Below are 19,073 nucleotides of genomic sequence, written 5' to 3'. Positions count from 1 at the left end.
TTAAAAATAATGTACAGTCTTGGGTTCTAAGCCCTGACACATCATCGCTGATTCCTCTGATGGTCTCCATCGGGACAGGAAGAAATGATATCTCGTTCTTTGGTCAACTTGACCACTGAGTCCTAACTGCAGCAATTATGTGACTTGAACTGGAACAGGACATCACCCAAGGGACATTTGATGGCATCCTGTTCTAGTGACCTTACTACAGTGTCCAGTCACCATGCATCAGTGGCCAGATGACCAAAGAATGAGATGTTATCGCTTTATGTCCCAATATGGACCACTGGAGAAACTGAACCAGCCAGTATACCTCGTTTTATTGTTTATTGGATTATTTTTATTTAAACAGATTACTTCCACAATGATTCTTTTTTTTTTTTTTCTCTTCTGATCCCCATTTGTGCCAAAGTTATGCCCCCTAGAAATAAAGGTTCAAATTTTCCCTTCAACCAACTGGGCATGTACCACAGAACTTCTCTGAGAGCGTTAGCTTTTTCTCCTCTGATGCCAGCCAATCAAAACATGGCCACACTTCCTGAGAAGCTTTTATACCCCTATTTGCTTTAAAAGAAAATTTGTACCTTTAGTTTAACTTTGGTACAGAAGAGAGCGGATGAGAAAAAAAAAAAACTGATCCAGAATCAGTGGAGCAGTTTAAATTCGAAAAGAATCCAATGGATGGACCTTTTTCAAACCATCCCTGCAATTTGTTTTCTTCTTGGGGAATTCAGACAATTCCCTTTAAAGCGACATGTGAACGGTAGGCTAATGATATTAAAATCACAGAGATTGTTTTCTGCTGTCAAAAATATGAGGTTCCGGTTGTTTTACATAAGTAACAAACTATACTAATGTCTTTAAGATATTCACCAAAACTTTGCCATTGTGACCAGTAATGGAGTCATACAGACATTCAGTAGTGGAAAACTCACGGAGGATGGATGTGTAAGGCACAAGCAAGTGCTAATTGTCTTTGCACGGCAAAAAACTTTTAAAGGAAAATCAAAATATATTATCAACACTGCTCATATGATATTATTCTAGTTTATTGGCAAGATATTGATTGGTATTTTTTAGTGTTCTCATATCCTAGTGGATTGTAATAATTTATGTATTTTGTTCACTACATTACAGTTCAAGCCCAGAATATTGACCCCTTAAAATCAAAGCAGCATTTGGATCTAGAACGGGCACACTTCCTTGTCACCCAGGCATTTGACGAAGATGACAAGGGGAATGCAGATGAGGCGATCGAGTTGTACACTGAGGCGGTGGAGCTTTGCCTGTCAACAGTGAGTGCAAACGCCCAACCGACAAAATTGTTAAAAGCAAGTTTGCAATTGACTTGCTTTTTCTATTTGCTGTCATTCTCCTGCAGTTAGAGACTTTATCGTTTATCGTATGCAGCTATTTTCCATGGAACCCAGCCTCTAGTGCCTGACTAAAGGGGGCTTTAGGCTTTACACATAGCGATATCGCTAGCAATATCGCTAAAGCGTCACCGATTTTGTGACGCAGCAGCGATATTGCTAGCGATATCGCTACATGTGATACTTACCTCCGATCGGCTCCCCCGCTGGCTATTGCTGGTTGCGCGAGATCGACCTTGTCTATTTCTCGGCGGCGGCGCTGACGAGTGAGTCATGGACGCGGGTGGAAGACGGACACCCTCGCTGCGTCTGAAAGGTAAGTACGACCGCCGACCGCTGCTGCATCGCTAGTGAGATCTGCCTGTTTGGCAGCTCACTAGCGACCATTCAGCGATGCACCAGCGATCCTGACCGGGTCATATCGTGGTCGGGATCGCTGGTGCATCGCTTAATGTAAAGGGGTCTTAAGAGTACACAGTAGTTATAATCCAGGAGAGGGGTCAACACAACAGTTAGCTGTTCACCTCCCTTGCCCTCTCTCCTCTTCCTCTCATTTTCTGAAGAGATGCAGTTATAAATCACCAGCCCACCAGCTTTCACAGAAGGTCTCCGAATTACAGCTGTCTGAACTGCTGTGCTTGTTCATGTTCTGTCAGTGTTTTTCTCAGATATGTCATGTACCCATTTTAGTCTGTTGATCTGTCCACATGTCCGTGTTTTTTCACGGACCGTGTGTCTGCACAAAACTCACGAAAACATGTCCACTTTTGTCTGGCAGCACAGATGAAAAGTGCCGATACGAGTCTATGGGTCCGTGAAAAACACATGCAGGACATGTCTTTGTGCTGTCCAGGATTGATATTGCAAAGTATAGGAGAAGATTTGTAATTTATTCATTGAAATGATGATTCAGGTCCCATTTTTATTTGCATACGTGGTAAACGCAGATATCTGAGGCTTTAATATGTCAATATAATACTTGTATAATGGCGGTGTTTACAACCTCTATTCGTGACTGGTGGAAATGGGCATTAGAGAGGTTGTTGGGTGGGTGCTCTGTCCTGCAGTGCAATTTATATCCTTGTTCTTTAGGTAACATACATTTGTTATATAATGAGGTCTTTTATTCTGTTTGGTTTATTGATGCAGCTATTTTCTTGTACTTTGAACATGGGAATTCTGTTCTATTTGAATTCAATTTTTTATGTGTAAATAAAAATGGTTCATTATTTTTTGTAAGAATTTATTCTTATTTTTTTTTTTCCTATTTAGTCCAATGAAACCACCGATCAAAACCTGCAAACAAAATTGAAGCAGCTGGCTCGACAAGCTTTGGACAGGTGATTTCCGCGTTGTTTCAGCACAGTACTTCCTGATGTGTCAGCCGCCTCTCCCTGTCTGTGGCACATTCCTGTGTTAGCCCATCACATTTTCCCAGGAAATAATGCTTGCATTCTCTTACTGAAAGACTTGTACAATTGCAATGTGCTGCCAAAGAAAAATCCCAGGAGGGTAGAAATATATGTGTTATTTGCAACCCTTATATAAGTTATTGATTCTATATTATGACTTAGATCATGAAGAATGCTATACAAAAAAGTAGGCATCCTTAACTCAAAGGGATAATGCACCCCTATGACTGAACGTCAAACGTTGGTGCGTGAAATAAAGTTCATTATTTATTCGGTCGTCCATGACAGCACCACCTGAGAGAGGGGATCCGCCCTTTGGGAACAGGAAACCTACAGATACAAAAAGGGTGGCACCTCTCCCACGCATCAGTTGGTTTCCTGTTCCTAACAAGGACAGAACTCCCTACAGATCGTCCGTCATGGATAACTGAAGCCCAGGCCAGCGGACCGACTCAGGTAGCGGGGGGATCTCCTACCTCGGTCTCGCTGGGAGCCCTGGATGCGCCACGGTGGGTCCGGGTAGGATTTCCACGGCAGTGGTAGGAGCAGGCAGAGACAGGGTCCGGCGGATGCCTTCTCCATGGGACCGGTGAGGTAAGTGGGGTCCCCCTGTGTCTCCTTTCCCCGGCGCCGGTGGTGTCCCACAAAGGGAGCGACGGTTCCGAGCCGGCGGCGCAGTGCTGGCCCCTTGCCACGCGTCCCCACGCGCAGCGGAAGTGACGCGGCGGAGGGGGCGGGGCCTAGCGCCGAAACCGGAAGTCGGATGCCGGTCGACTTCCGGTTGTTGGGGACACGCGCCGGTGCGTGCCCGCCGCCTGGCGGGCCTGAAGGGGAGGGGGAGGATCGCAGAGCGGTCCAATGGGGGGCCCGAACACCGGACAGGAGTTCCTGCTGATCCGGAGGGGAAGCCTTCTTAAGACAGAAGGCATTGCTGCGGAGGTGCTTCTGGAGGCCCAGCGATGGACACAACAGAAGCCCCCTTGGACCCACAAGAGGTGCAGCCCGTGGCAAAGCACCCCAGTGACCAGCCTAAGAGGCGAAAGGAGGGAAGTGGACAGAGCCACAGTGGTTCCTCTAGGCCAAAGGCTCCTCCTGCAGCCCCCCGTGATCCGGTACCTATCCTCGTCTGCAAGGGTAAGAGATCTGCGAGAATGTACCCTGATGCAGTGTCCCTTTTATATTTTTTGATCCTTAGGGGAAGAAAGCCACAGGGAAACAGAAGCACAAGGAATGTGCCCTCTGTAGTTGCCCCTTACCAGATGGTCACCCTAAGAGATTATGTCAGTCTTGCGTGAGACAGACGGTAGGGACGGAGATGAGGGGTAAAAACGTGAGTGGAGTCTCAGACTCTTACACTCTTCCCTATTTATGCAGGTAGCGGAAGAAGCTCCAAGCTTCGCTACGGACCTGAGGCAATTAATCAGGACTGAAATAAAAGCCCTATCAAAAGAAGATTCTTCTAAAAGAAGACGAGCTAGTGTGTCAGGCTCAGAATCTTCAGTCGGCCCTAGGAGGGAAGATATCTCCTCAGACTCCTCGGCCTCCTCTTCTTCCTCCGAAGAGGATTCCAGCCGGTTTTGTTTTCCCTTGGACCATATAGATAAATTAATAAAAACCATAAGGTCAACCATGGGGGTAGAAGAAAAAAAGACTGAACTGTCTGCTCAGGACATTATGTTCGGGGGTCTAGACCCCAGAAAGCAAAGGACTTTTCCATTAAACGAAAAAGTCCAAAACCTGATAGACAGGGAGTGGAAAAAAACGGAAAAAAGGGGTTCTATGCCACCTGCTTTCAAGCGAAGGTACCTCTTTGAGGACCCAATAGTAAGTAGATGGGATAAGGCCCCTAAGCTGGATGCAGCGGTAGCTAAGGCCTCCAAAAAGTCATCTATACCCTTCGACGATATGGCCTCCCTTAAAGACCCCCTAGATAAAAAGGCAGATTCCTTTTTAAAGGGCACTTGGGAGATGTCAGCAGGCGCCCTAAGGCCAGCAATAGCAGCCACGTGCGCAGCCAGATCCATGATGGTCTGGCTGGATCAATTGGACTCCCAGCTAAAGGATGGGACCTCGCGAGCTTCCATCCGTAAGTCTCTTCCAATGATCCAGAATGCTGCTGCCTTTCTGGCAGATGCCTCGGCAGACTCTGTAAGAATGGCGGCCAGGTCTGCAAGTTTGTCAAATTCGGCCCGAAGAGCCCTCTGGTTGAAATGCTGGCCGGGAGATATCCAAGCCAGGTCCCGTCTCTGTTCTATCCCCTGTGAGGGTGAATACTTGTTCGGCCCCGTCCTAGACGAACTGTTAGAGAAAGCCGGGGACGAGAAAAAGAAATTTCCGAATCTGCCGAATACATCCTGGAGACGCCCCTTTTCTAGGAAAGGGTATTCCCGCAGGAGGCAGACCAGAGATCAGAACAGATGGGACAACAAGAAAACCAGAGGTACGGGCTTCATGTTCGGAGGAGGGGGGCGCCAAGAAGGTCCATCACGGGATAATAAGAAACCGCCCCAATGACTAGTGGCTCCGGTAGGAAGAAGATTATCTGCCTTCTACCCGGCCTGGGCCAGAATATCAAATAGCAGCTGGATACTGGGGGTGATAGCTACAGGACTGCACCTAGAGTTCTCCTGCGTTCCCCAAGACCGGTTCAGGGTAACTCCGCTCAAATCTTCCCCGCTAGAACAAGCTGCCCTGGAGACCGAGGTCCTCGAGCTACTGGACAAAAAAGTCCTGACGAGAGTTCCAGAGGAAGAGAGGGGGAAAGGCTTCTATTCCCCCCTGTTCTTGGTCCGTAAGCCGGACGACTCATTTAGGGCTATATTTAATCTCAAAGCCCTCAATAAATTTCTGGTCGTTCGACCGTTTAAGATGGAAACAATTAACACCGCAATAAAAATGCTGTTTCAAAACTGCTTCATGGTGGTCCTAGATCTGAAAGACGCGTACTACCATATACCCATATGTCTAGCTCACCAACCCTTCCTTAGACTGGCGGTTCAGTTGGAGGGGTCAATCCAGCACTTCCAGTACGCGGCCTTACCCTTCGGGGTGGCAGTTGCACCCCGAGTATTCACCAAAGTGATGGCAGAGGTGATGGCCCATCTGCGCGAATTAAATATTCTAATCGTTCCCTATCTAGATGACCTCCTTATAATAGGCAGTTCAGCCGAGCAATGTTTAGAACAGTTACAGAAAACAACGGCGGCTCTAGAGCGGTTGGGATGGTTACTTAATATCAAAAAATCCCGTTTGCAGCCATTAAAAATTCAACAATTTTTAGGCCTAACCCTAGATTCTAAAAAACAGGAATGCCGTCTGCCCCCAGAGAAGCTGCTGCACCTGCATGGCCGGGTCCTGAACGCTTCCAACAACCCCTCCATGTCCCTCAGGAAAGCCATGTCCCTGTTGGGTTCCCTCTCGTCCTGCATTCCCGCGGTCCAGTGGGCCCAAGTTCATACGAGAACTCTACAGGGCGAAGTTTTGTGGTATCAGAGGATTCTTGGGGGTAACTTAGAAGGTCGACTGACCTTATCCAGAAACACAATAGAGTCCCTGGAATGGTGGCTAGAAAGAAATAACTTGTCTAGAGGGGTCCCTTGGGAGTATAACATTACCCGCGTGGTCACCACGGATGCAAGTCCTTCCGGTTGGGGGGCGCATATGGAGGGAATTCTGGTCCAGGGCCTATGGGAACGGGATCAAATACAAATGTCTTCTAATTTGAAAGAATTGACAGCGGTAGTACACACGCAGCTAAAGAGCTCCTTATGTATCTACAGGGCCATCACGTACGAGTTCTCTCGGACAATCGAGTGGCCGTGGCCTATATCAACCACCAAGGCGGAACTCGATCCAAAACTCTGATGAATGTGGCAGGACAGTTGTTCCAGCTAGCAGAGCGGCATTTTTTATCTCTCACGGCTCTTCACATAAGAGGGAAAGAAAACGTCGCGGCAGATTTCCTAAGCCGCAATCTGTTAAAACAAGGAGAGTGGACCTTAAACACCTCCATTTTTGTTCAGATCGTACAGAGATGGGGTCAACCAGATGTGGATCTATTCGCCACCAAAGAGAACTCAAAAACGAGACAGTTTTGCTCCCTAAATCCCAGGGAGACTCCTCTGGCATTAGATGCGCTACTGATAAAATGGGACTTCAGGCTAGCCTATGCCTTTCCTCCCCTATCTCTACTTCCTCTGGTGTTGAGGAAGATCAGGAAGGACAAGGCAAGAGTCATAGTCATCGCCCCGTTCTGGCCCAGAAGAGCATGGTTCTCGAACCTCAGGATCATGTCGATAGACGATCCTTGGGTTCTCCCGGACATCCCGGACCTTCTGTCCCAGGGCCCGGTCTTCCACCCTCAGGTGGCTGGCCTACATCTCACGGCGTGGAATTTGAGCGGTCACTGCTAAGGAGTAAAGGTTTCTCCCCAGACCTAATTGACACTCTACTAAAAAGTAGGAAAGTGGTGACAACTAAGATTTACGTCAGAATTTGGAAAAGATTCCTCCAAAGCTCAAATATAAATAATGATGATTCCGTCCCTATAGGCCAGATCTTGGAATTTTTACAAAAAGGGCTGGACCTGGGTCTCTCCACCAGTACCCTTAAAGTACAGGTATCTGCCTTAGGGGCCCTCTTTAGCTGCAACATCGCGGCTAATTACTGGGTCAATAGGTTTATCAAAGCGGCGAGTAGGTCCAGGCCAATAGTAAAGAATAGACTCACGCCATGGGATTTGAACCTAGTCCTCACAGCCATGACAGAAGTGCCATTTGAACCCATCTCGTCAGCCTCTATTAGGAGCCTGTCCCTCAAGATAGCTTTTCTGATAGCCATAACGTCAGCCCGTAGGGTAAGCGACATTCAGGCATTGTCTAGGCGCCCACCTTTTCTTCAGGTAAAAGAGGATAGGGTAATACTTAGACCTGACCCAGCGTATTTACCAAAAGTAGCCTCCAGCTTTCATAGGTCGCAGGAAATAGTCCTTCCATCCTTCCTCCCTAAACCAACTAATGAGAAAGAGGAGAAGCTACACACTTTAGATGTTAGGAGATGCCTCTTAGTGTATCTAGCGGCTACCGATCCTTGGAAGAAGGACAATGCCCTCTTTGTCTCCTACCAGGGCCCTAGGAAAGGTCTTAGGGTGTCCAAAAGTACACTAGCCAGATGGATTAGAGAAGCAATCTCGTTAGCTTATACCTCAAAAGGTAGAGTGGCTCCGGAGAAATTGAAGGCGCATTCCACCAGAGCCGTGGCGACCTCGTGGGCCGAGAGATCGGAAGTCTCCATCGACCAGATTTGTAAGGCGGCCACTTGGTCCTCTCCGAGCACTTTTTATAGTCATTATAGGCTAGACTTGGGTGCTTCTGCAGACCTCTCCTTCGGTGTCAGGGTTCTGCAGGCTGTAGCCCCCCCCTAAAGTAGTGATTACTCTCTGTAATTCTCTCAGGTGGTGCTGTCATGGACGACCGAATAAAGTCTTAGTTACTCACCGGTTAACGGTATTTTTCGGAGTCCATGACAGCACCCGTATATTCCCTCCCTTTAGTTAATTTGGGTGTGCACGTCTATTTCTTGTATATGCTCACTGGTGATAAAAGTTTATAATTGTAAAGAATACTGTACATAAATCATGCATTAACCTTGGAAGTCCTCTTGTGCTCTGTAATCCAACTGATGCGTGGGAGAGGTGCCACCCTTTTTGTATCTGTAGGTTTCCTGTTCCCAAAGGGCGGATCCCCTCTCTCAGGTGGTGCTGTCATGGACTCCGAAAAATACCGTTAACCGGTGAGTAACTAAGACTTTCCTGGCAGTGTGGCTCTCTGTGTGGCGCTGCACGGTGTCAGAGCGCTATTAACCTGCAGATTAACCCCATATCTGCAGATTAATAGCATTATTTTACATGACAGGTTCCATTTAATGACCTGTAACAAATATTTTAATCATAGGTCACATAAGGGGTGCTGAGACTGCTAATTGCACAACAGTCGCTAGCTGTGTTACAGTCCACATCAGCAGCGACCAGAGTGACTGATCACTGCAGGTTTAACTATTTAAATGCCATTGTTAATCTCTTGCGGCAGCATTTATATGGCTGCAACATGTGCTGGAGTCCATTACAGCCATTAAGCTACCGCTATCAGAGAAGAGATTGTAGTGTGCCGATGGGTTATTCATACCAAGGACCTACTGAAGGCCCCCATGGCTGCCAATTTGGTGCTCCTGTGAAGGCACGCCACAGAGTTGCTTTTATAGAACATAGTGCTGTTTACTATATACTGCAATGCCAGAGTATTGCAGTATTTAGTAAGAGCATAGAAACACTCTCCGGTTCATATTTCCTAGGGGAATCAACAAACACATTGAAAAGTAATAAAAAAAAAAAGTTGAAATTGCCACCCTTGTCCCAATCTAAAAATGAAGAAATAAAGAGAATAAAACGTATAATTCGTAAAGGTCCAATCTATCAAAATATAAAAATAATTAGCCCAAACAATAAACACTGTAAAGTATAAAAATGAAATCAAAACACCAGTATTGCCACTCTTCAGGTGCCGTACCTCCGTTAAAAAAAAAACAAAAAAAAACATAGCGAGCAAGATGTCATATACGCTCCAATATAGTACCAATAGAAAGTGCTTCTTGGCATGTAAATAACAAGCCTTCTTACAGGTCAATCAGATGAAAAAAAAAAAGTTACAGGTCTCAAGGTGATGACAAAAATCAGAACTTTTTTTACACTTCTAAAAAAATAAAAAGTGTGGTAGATCAGCTCACTCATTGGTACAGAAACACTGTCTCTTTAAGCCCTTCACTGGTTTATTAGGTACATGCGGCTTAAACTATAGTGAAGTAAAATTAAACACGGCCCTTTGGACAAATGCAGGAAAATAAAATTGTATCTCACTGTTTATTCATCTCCGTAGATCCTCCCGCTCAGAGTTAGCAAACACCCATGGTAAGCACTTTCCTGGAGTTAGTCTCTCCAAACACACTACCTAAGAAGACTGACTGTTTAAACCCCAGACCACACCCTTGGGTGGAGATAAGGTGGACAACCTCCCACCCGTTCTATGGTCTCCACAAAAGCCCAGCCCTTAAAATGGGTTTCAAATCACTGAAGCTAATAGTCTCAATGAAACGTATTTCCCTCCAGCACTTTACCAGTGATTTAAGTTTGATATCACTGTAATCATAGTGACCTGAAGAATCACGATGACAGGTCACATTTACTACCAAATGAACAACAAAACTCCCCCAAAACAAGAATGGAATTGCCATGTTTTTTCAGCATTTCATCCCTCTTCAGTTTTATTCCTGTTTTCCAGTGCATTGTAGGGTAAAGTGAATGGTGCCATTCGAAGGTATAAAAGCAAACTCTAAGTGACAGAAAAATAAAAAGGTCATGGCCCTAGGATGAAGAAGAGGGAAAACCAAAGGCACAAAAAATGAAACATGGCTGGGGCCTGAATGGGTTAAAATACTACCTCACAGGTATATTCCTGGTATAACGAGCAATCTAGTTCCGTCCTATAGAGTACATCTGTGCTCGTAGTCTCACTATACAGCTTCAGTCATTCGTAGCCATGAAAACAAGTTTTATACAGATTTGGAAATGGTCATTTTAGTCCCTTGAAATACTTATCATTACGGGAGCATTACGTTTTTAGGGTTTTTTCTCGCCTATGGTACATTCAGTTTTGGTTTGGTCTCTTGACATATCAGTACCAGAATACAATTTTGTTTCCTTTTCTTCAATAGAGCAGAATCATTAAGGGACTCCAGGTCTAAATCCTCTTCCAAAGATAAGCCATCTGCCCCTAAGCAAAGCCAAAACCAACCAACCCGGAGCTTCCTCCCTTTGGGTCCAGACTTCAGCTTAAATGATAAACCACCAGCTGGCCGGCAGACAGCCCAGAACAGCGAGTCACCTCATCAGAAGTACACATCGGAGGAGATCGAAGTGCTCAGGTATGGTTGACCTCACTTGTGCTTACCGATTCCTATTCTTGTATCATCTGCATTCCCTGCTTCACTACACATTGGTCATAGGTTCATTCTAAGTATCTTCCATTACGGTCCATGCTGATGATACTCTGCTTTTTTCGTAGGAAGACATCAAAAATTAATGGCATCGAATATGTGCCTTTCATGAGTGTTGATCTACGGGAACGATTTGCCTTCCCCATGCCATTTTCGTAAGTATGTAGTATAATAGTTATATACAGATGAAAATGAACCTCAATGTGTTTCTCTATCTGCTTTAGAAAAGCCGGTGAATCGTTAATGAAGTAATTGAAGGGGATAAAAAAAAATGTGTGTAAGCACTAATGGGCAGGTAGTTACTAACTACCTGCCTGTTGTGCTCGGCGCCATTCTTCACTGGCATAGAGCAGTCATTGGTGATTTGAGGTGCTTCTGCTGACATCACATCTACAGATCCGGGATCGAAAAATGGCGTGATTGGTATTTTTCTCTATTAAACCCATAAAAAATGTAATAAAAATAACGCATAGGCCGTGTTCACACGTAGCATAAATGCTGCGTTTTTTTTCTACTGCTTTATTATGCATATTTTTTTTTTGCAGGTGTCCGCACTAGACAACACAATAACAATCTCCTTTGGTTATTGCCTGTTTGCTGCGGGTTTTTTTTATGCGTTTTCCCTTTTATTTGATGCGATTTGGGTGTAGATATTACAGAAAAGCTTTGATTCTGCACCTAAAAATGCAACAGCGTTTTTTTCATGCTTTTTTTTTTATCAGAAGCCTTCAGAGAGAAATGCACCAAAACCGCAGAGTTCAGCAGTGTTTTTAGAGTCACTGAGGGCAGTGATTTCCTGAAATCACATCCACTTTGCTTAAACATTTAGACCGTGTTCACATGTAGCATTAATGCGGCGTATTTTCTGCTGCTTTTTTTTCACAGAAATTTCTCCTTCGCCTCATTGGGGGACACAGATACTGTGGGTGTATGCTTCTGCCGCTAGGAGTGAAAAAAAAGAGGTTAGCTCCTCCTCCGTCGTATACACCCTCCCCCTATTGCGGGTGGAACTCAGTTTTTTGCTTAGTGTTCATGGAGGCACACACGTCTGGTTTTGCTCCAGACTTTTCCTTTTTTCTTTTTTTTTTTTTTTTTCCCCATGAAGATGAGACAGGGGCGACGGACCCTATTGAAAGGGTCTGATCTCCCCAAACCATCAACAGGCGAGCACGTGTTTAGTATCGTCTCCACGTATCCTCTCCCGCACCGTGGGACATATCTGGGTCTTTTTCCCCGGAACTTTTTTTATTTTATTTTATTTTTACCGTCTATGAAGATGAGACAGGGGCAACGGATCCTATTGAAAGGGTCCGATTTCCCCAAACCATCAACGGGCGAGCACGTGCGAGTGTCCCTCCACGTATCCTCTCCCACGACGTGGGACACAATGCCAGACTTAGCCCTGACCACCCCTAGGTATTGAAACCATGGGCTGTACAGAGGCACAAGACTAGTCCGTGCGGCCCCCACTGCTCCACCAATGCTTTGACTGAGGTGCTGCAAGGTGGCGGACGGTCCCTCTCCTCACCCCCTGAAGGGGTTAGATGGAGCTAGGGTGCTTGCACCCTCCTATTTTGTCAAGGCCCCCACACATACCTGAGCTGGGAAGCTGAAGAGAGTGAGGAGAGGGCCTGGGAGGGCTCCTGCGGCGAAGATCCGGAGCTGGAGCCGTTAGCTGTCAGATGCCTCCGGCCAGTGGCTGCAGAGCGGTGCGGAGAAGCCCGCGCCAGTAAGTAGCGCCATTTTTTTGTGGCGCCATGGAGTCGCCCCCCCGTCGCGGGCAGGGGATAAATTGGGGCCGCGGCTTTAGCCGAAGCTAGGCCGTGACCGGAGGTTCCGCCTCCGGGCCGCGCATCACTTCCGGCGGCCCGCCCCCAGGCCTAGTCGGCGGGGGATAAATTTAGTCCCCGGCTTCGGAGTGCGGCTAGGCCTCAGCCCCGGAAATACCGCCCCTGGACCGGTTTATATGCTGGCGGTCTGCCCCACAGCTGGTGGCGCGCGATTTTTGTGCGGAGGCGTCCAGGATCGGGGGGGCACAGGACTGGGGTAAGTGCTGCCCGGAAGACCACAGGGAAAACGAGGTGCTACCTCCTTCCCCCTATCCCCAGCAGGGGACAGATACAGCATGTTCGAAGAAGCAGCATGCATCTCTTGTCGGGCTGCGTTTCCGCGGGCGCAGAGCAAGAGATTATGCAAAGCCGGCGACTCCAAACGCGCCCAGGAGCCCTCCCCTGCGACCAAGCCCACAATGCTGGTGTGGGCAGACCGCAGAGGACAAGGCTCAGGATTCCCGCTGTGCAGCGCCCGGAGCCCAACACCTAACAGAATCTCAGTGTCCGTCCTCCTCTGCGACCAAGGTGCCAAGCCTCCCAGAGTGGGTTCTATCACTGTCACAGGTCATGCAATTGAGTCCCTTCAGGCCTCAGATGGGGGCGGGGACCTCCACCTCACAAGAGCCTCTCGCCTGCAGGGGCCGCTCTCACTTCAGGCAGACCCGAGGGAAACGAATCCACACGGTGTCGCCCAGTCCATCCGGTGCCTTGGCATCCGTAAGTTCTGCTTCTCGCTCCCCGTCATCAGTGGTTGATAGCGAGCAGGCCTCAGAATTCGACTCAGACGAGCCCCTTGACCTGGATACTCCAGCGTCACGTGAAACAGTGGACAGCCTCATAGAAGCCATCAATCAGACCTTGGGGATTGAGGATGATCCCGCAGCGGCTACAGGGCATGAAGTGGCATTTAAGCAAGTGAAGCGCCCGCACAGAATTTTTTCCTCTCACCTGGAGTTTGTGGACATAGTGCAGCGGCACAGAGAGCGTCCAGATAGGCGTTTCTCGGGTCAAAAGGCACTCGAAACAAGGTATCCGTTTGCTCCGGACCTCCGTAAAAAATGGATGGAATCCCCGATGGTGGATCCTCCGGTTTCGCGCCTAGCCACTAAGACCCTGCTATCCGTCCCTAGTGTTTCCTCAATTAAGGATCCCACGGATCGCCATATAGAGAGCTTAGCTCGCTCAGTATATGAGGCGTCAGGGTCAGCGCTCGCTCCCTCATTCGCAGCAACTTGGGTAGCCAAGGCTATGATATCATGGTCAGAAACGTTAAACAAGGTCGCGCAGGAGCAAGATCTAACTGCAGAGATTTCGGAGGTCGCAGGTCAGATGGCGATGGCCGGAGACTATGTAATCAATGCGTCTTTGGATGCGGACAATTGCTCGGCACTTGCTGCCGCTAATGCAATTTCTATCAGAAGAGCCCTATGGTTAAGGACATGGCGAGCCGATTCTACTTCTAAGAAGTCCTTGACTTCCCTGCCTTATCAGTGCAACCACCTATTTGAGGAGAAGTTGGATCAACTTATCTCCAACTCCACAGGAGGAAAGAGCGGGTTTCTCCCTCAACAAAGGTCAAAACGCTTTTTCATCACCCGTTTTCATGCACGTTTTCGGGCCTTTCGCAACCCCGGGTGGACTACAGCGGCCAATTCCGCCGCCTCAGGCCGCCCCAACCAGGATAGGGAGCTGCAGGTCTCATATAGAGCCAACCCATTGGGGAGAATGCGTACTCAGCAGCCCAGATCGAGGGGATCCAGATCCCAAAGATCGTCGGGCAAATGACTCGAGGCCTTTACCAGACGATACCGGCAAGGTGGGCGACCGCCTACTCTGGTTTCACCATGTCTGGGTCAGTGTCGCTCACGGCGCATGGGGAAAGGAATTGGTGGCCTCATATTACAAATAGAATTTGTCAGATATCCTCCAAGACGGTTTTTTCTTTCTCGGCTTCCCAGGGTTGATACCCAGGCAAGGGCTCTGTTGGGAGCCATCAAATCGCTCCAGCACAATGGAGTCATTGTTCCAGTGCCGGAACACGAAAGAGCTCAGGCGTTCTATTCCAACCTTTTTGCGGTTCCCAGGCCTGTTTTTGACCTGAAGCTTCTGAACAAATTCATCAGGATCAGACATTTCCGGATGGAGTCTCTCCATTCAGTCATATCGGCCATGGAGCAGTGAGAATACTTGGCCTCAATAGACATCCAGGACGCATATCTGCATATTCCCATTTTTCCTCCTCATCAGAGGTTTCTACGCTTCACCATCGGCGATCAAAATTTTCAGTTCATATTGCTACCCTTCAGGCTAGCCACGGCTCCCAAAGTGTTCACAAAGGTTATGGCAGTTGTCATGGCCACACTGCATTCTCGAGGCATAGTCGTCTTGCCTTATCTGGACGACCTCTTGGTCAAGGGCCCGTCAATACGGGCATGCGAGGAAAAGGTCAACATCACGCTAGATACTCTTGCCCGCTTAGGATGGTTGGCAATGCAAAGAAGTCATCCCTTGTGCCAGCTCAGAGGATCTCCTTCCTAGGAATGATCTTCGACACTTGCCGAGGGTTGGTAATTCTCCCTCAGGAAAAGGGAGCGCTAGCTCTCCGGCAGGGATTCCGACACTTCGCCAACCATTCCCTCATATTATCCGATCCGGGATGAGGATTCTAGGGAAAATGGTGTCGGCAATGGAAGTGATACCGGTCGCCCAGTATCACCTTCGCCCCCTGCGGCATGCCCTCTTGTCAGCCTGCGATAAGAATCCTTTTATGCTCGATCGGCGATGCCGACTGTTCTCTCAAGTCAGGCAGTCGCACGGATGGTGGATAACCAGTTCCACTCTGGCCCAGGGGAAACCTTTCCCCCCAGATCATTGGCTGGTAATGACAACAGACGCCAGTCTCCTCTGTGGGGGAGCGGTGTTTCGCCACCACACAACCCAGAAACGGTAGTCGCCACAGGAGGCACGCCTCCCGATCAACTGATTGGAGATACGAGCAATTCGGCTGGCTCTGCAGAAGTTTCATCACTTTCTAGCAGGCCGCCCCGTCCGGATTCAATTGGACAACGCCACGGCGGTGGCTTACATAAATCATCAAGGGGGCACCCGCAGCAGAGCAACCATGCGCGAGGTGGGGCTCGTTCTTCAGTGGGCTGAAGCAAACCACTCGGTGATTTCGGCTGTCCACATTCCGGGACGTGGAAAATTGGGCGGCAGACTTTCTCATCCGGCAGGGTCGTGCATCCGGAGAGTGGTCTCTAAATCCCGAAGTTTTTCAGCAGATTTGTCAACTGTGGGGAGCTCCGGATGTGGTCCTGATGGCTTCCAGAGTGAATACCAAGGTGCCCACATATGTCGCTCAGGCCAGGGACCCGCAGGCATTCGTGGTGGACGCGTTGGTTCTGCCATGGAACCAGTTTCGCCTCCCATATCTATTTCACCCACTGCCACGACTTCCGAGAGTCATCAAAAAGATCAGGACGGAAGTGGTGCCGGCGATTCTGCTGGCCCAGACTGGCTCCATCGAGCGTGGGACGCAGATCTAATGCAGCTGCTCGCCGACGTTCCTTGGCACCTGCCAGAGCGCCCAGATCTACTGTCTCAAGGGGCGATTTGCCACCCGAACTCAGGGACCCTGTGTTTGATGGTATGGCCGTTGCATCTTGGATTCTAACCCAGGCAGGGTTCGGAAGCGAGGTGGTCGCTACAATGATTAGCGCCCGGAAGCCTGCTTCAGCACAAGTTTACCACCACACCTGGAAGGTGTTCTTTGCTTGGTGTCGAGGCCGCGGTGTTTCTCCGCTGAGATTCTCGATCCCCAACATCTTGGCTTTCCTCCAGTCGGGCTTAGAGGGCCCGGATAGCTCAATCGGTAGAGCATTAGACTCGGGCTTTGCCCCAGGTTCCCTCAGGAGACAAATATTGGCCTTATCCGTCCTGTTCCAGCGCAGAATTGCTACCAATTTGAAGGTGAGGACTTTTCATTCAGGGGGTCTCCCACTTGGTACCTCCCTATAAGGCGCCTATGGACGCCTGGGACCTTAACATGGTCCTAAGTGTTCTGCAAGAAGCTCCATTTGAACCACTTCAGGATGTCTCTTTGAGGTACCCTTCCTGGAAAGTTGTGTTCCTAGTGGCCATCACTTCCCTATCCTGCCGAGCTCCGTTCCTCACTTTCCATAAGGATAAGGTGGTCCTCAGACCAGCCCCTCCTTTTCTGCCGAAAGTCGTGTCCTCTTTTTCACATTAATGAAGATGTTGTTTTGCCTTCATTTTGTCCAGCACCAGTGCGCACCGTGTGGAAAAGGCTCTTCACACGTTAGACGTGGTAAGAGCCTCCGGAGGTACATATCGCGGACGGCACCCTTTCGTCAGACGGACACGCTGTTCTTGCTCCCCGAAGGGCGCAGGAAGAGACTCGCTGCCTCAAAATCGACCATAGCCAGATGGATTCGTTTGACTATTCAGGAGTCCTACAGCATTAGAGGCACGCTGATTCCAGCAGGGATCAGAGCGCACTCTACTCGGGCAGTGGGCGCCTTTTGGGCGCTTCAGCACCAGGCTTCGACGGAACAGGTTTGCAAGGCAGGAACCTGGTCCAGCCTGCACACATTTGCCAAACATTATATTATCCATGCTCAGGCCTCGGCGGATGCGAACCTGGGTAGAAGGATTCTCCAAGCAGCGGTGGCGCACCTTTTTAAACAAGAGGTGCATGTAGCTTGGATTGGTGGGTCAATTCTCCCACCCAGGGACTGCTTTAGGACGTCCCACAGTATCTGTGTCCCCCAATGAGGCGAAGGAGAAACATGGATTTTTGTGATACTCACCGTAAAATCCTTTTCTCCGAGACGCTCATTGGGGGACACAGCACCCACCTTATTAGCCAGTTGGCTCTGATTTTGTTTAGTTAATACGTATTTATTTATGTGATATAAGGGTGGTCCTTTTCTGGACATGTTGTACCTGTATTAAGGCTGATTTTGTTGTCCTCCTACTGCTTTGGCACCAAACTGAGTTCCGCCCGCAATAGGGGCGAGGGTGTATACGACGGAGGAGGAGCTAACCTCTTTTTTTCACTTAGTGTCAGCCTCCTAGCGGCAGAAGCATACACCCACAGTATCTGTGTACCCCAATGAGCGTCTTGGAGAAAAGGATTTTATGGTGAGTTATCACAAAAATCCATGTTTTTCTGTGTTGAACTGTCCTAGCAAAGTGGATGTGATTTCATGGATGTGGATGTGATTTCATAAAAACTGCTCTCCCTGTGGTCTAAAGATGCCGCTAAACTGTGCAGTTTTGGTGCATTTTTTCTCTCTTGCCTTCTATGTGGAGCCTAAAAAATGCATGTTAAAAACTGCAGTTATTTTAAGTGCAGAATCAAAACTTTTCTGTACTATAAAAAGCACATTAAAAAGCTGCTTCACATGTACACTAAAAATGCATCAAATAAGGTGGAAAAGGCATAAAAAAATAGAACAATAATTAGTGAAGATTGTTATTGTGTAGTTTGGTGTGAACATCTGCATAAAACAAAAAAAACCCAGAAGGCTGATGTTTTTTAATGAAGCTACTCAAAATTGAGAAAGTTCTGGTGGCTCCGACTGAATGAAGGAACAAAAAATAAATAAGTAGGTCCCAACTAGAGATGAGCAGGATGCACAGATGACGCCGTGCCAGCCCTGGCTATTCAAGTGCCACTCTGGAAGTTAAGAGACTTGCGGCCTCCTGTCCAGCCGCTAGGTACCACTGACCTGGGCGCTGGACCGGAGACCCGTGAATCGATCACTCCTCTCTAGTCCCAACTGTCCCAGATACAGCGGGCAGTCCTGGGTTTGCGTCTACGCCCTGCATTCTCAGGCGTCTGCTGATTTGTCCCTCACTGCCAGCGCCCCTCAGACATTGCCTCCTGCCAGGGGAGAAAGAAATTAAAGGAATGGTAAATGGGTGTGACCGGGGCATGGGCAAAATTTGCCGCACTATGCATACTGCATAATTCGTCCCTCTTTTTGTTCTTCAAAGGTTGGGAGGTATGTGATCTTGCCTACAGTACCTGTAAAGCAAATCTCTAAATGTAAAGCTCATGTAGGCAGTGCCTGCCAATAATCATTCACAGAAAAAGAATAAATCTAAAATCAAAAGACTAATGTATATCTAGATTTAATTTTTTAAAAGTAATATAGCTATCAAAAGAAATCTCACTGCACCAAATCCTGTGGCATTTCTTTGGATAGTAATGAATATCCAGTGAAGGATGCCTGGGCCACTAGTTAAACAACTTATATTGCTGCTGCTGGAAGACATCTCTGGACATGTCCTAAGTATATCGTAGATGAGGGGCTCACCTATCTCGAGAATGGCATCCCATTGCTCATTGCTGTCATAGAGGAGGTTGGAGTTACCATACAAAT

At 48.1% G+C, this 19,073-nt stretch overlaps 1 protein-coding gene across 1 annotated transcript in view; it reads left to right on the top strand.

The window, feature by feature from the left end:
• CAPN7 (calpain 7) overlaps positions 1–19,073 on the top strand; it is a 115,027-nt gene that overhangs the window by 20,477 nt on the left and 75,477 nt on the right. The window contains exons 3-6 of the mRNA XM_073569230.1: positions 1,138–1,295; positions 2,646–2,713; positions 10,550–10,759; positions 10,900–10,986. Of these exons, the coding sequence (XP_073425331.1) occupies positions 1,138–1,295; positions 2,646–2,713; positions 10,550–10,759; positions 10,900–10,986 (523 nt within the window). The remainder of the gene's footprint in view (positions 1–1,137; positions 1,296–2,645; positions 2,714–10,549; positions 10,760–10,899; positions 10,987–19,073) is intronic.

This window comes from Dendrobates tinctorius, unplaced genomic scaffold (assembly GCF_039654945.1).
Source record: "Dendrobates tinctorius isolate UK_male_01 unplaced genomic scaffold, ASM3965494v1 ptg000005l, whole genome shotgun sequence".
NCBI lineage: Eukaryota > Metazoa > Chordata > Amphibia > Anura > Dendrobatidae > Dendrobates > Dendrobates tinctorius.
This window is presented reverse-complemented; position numbering and strand designations above follow the sequence as displayed.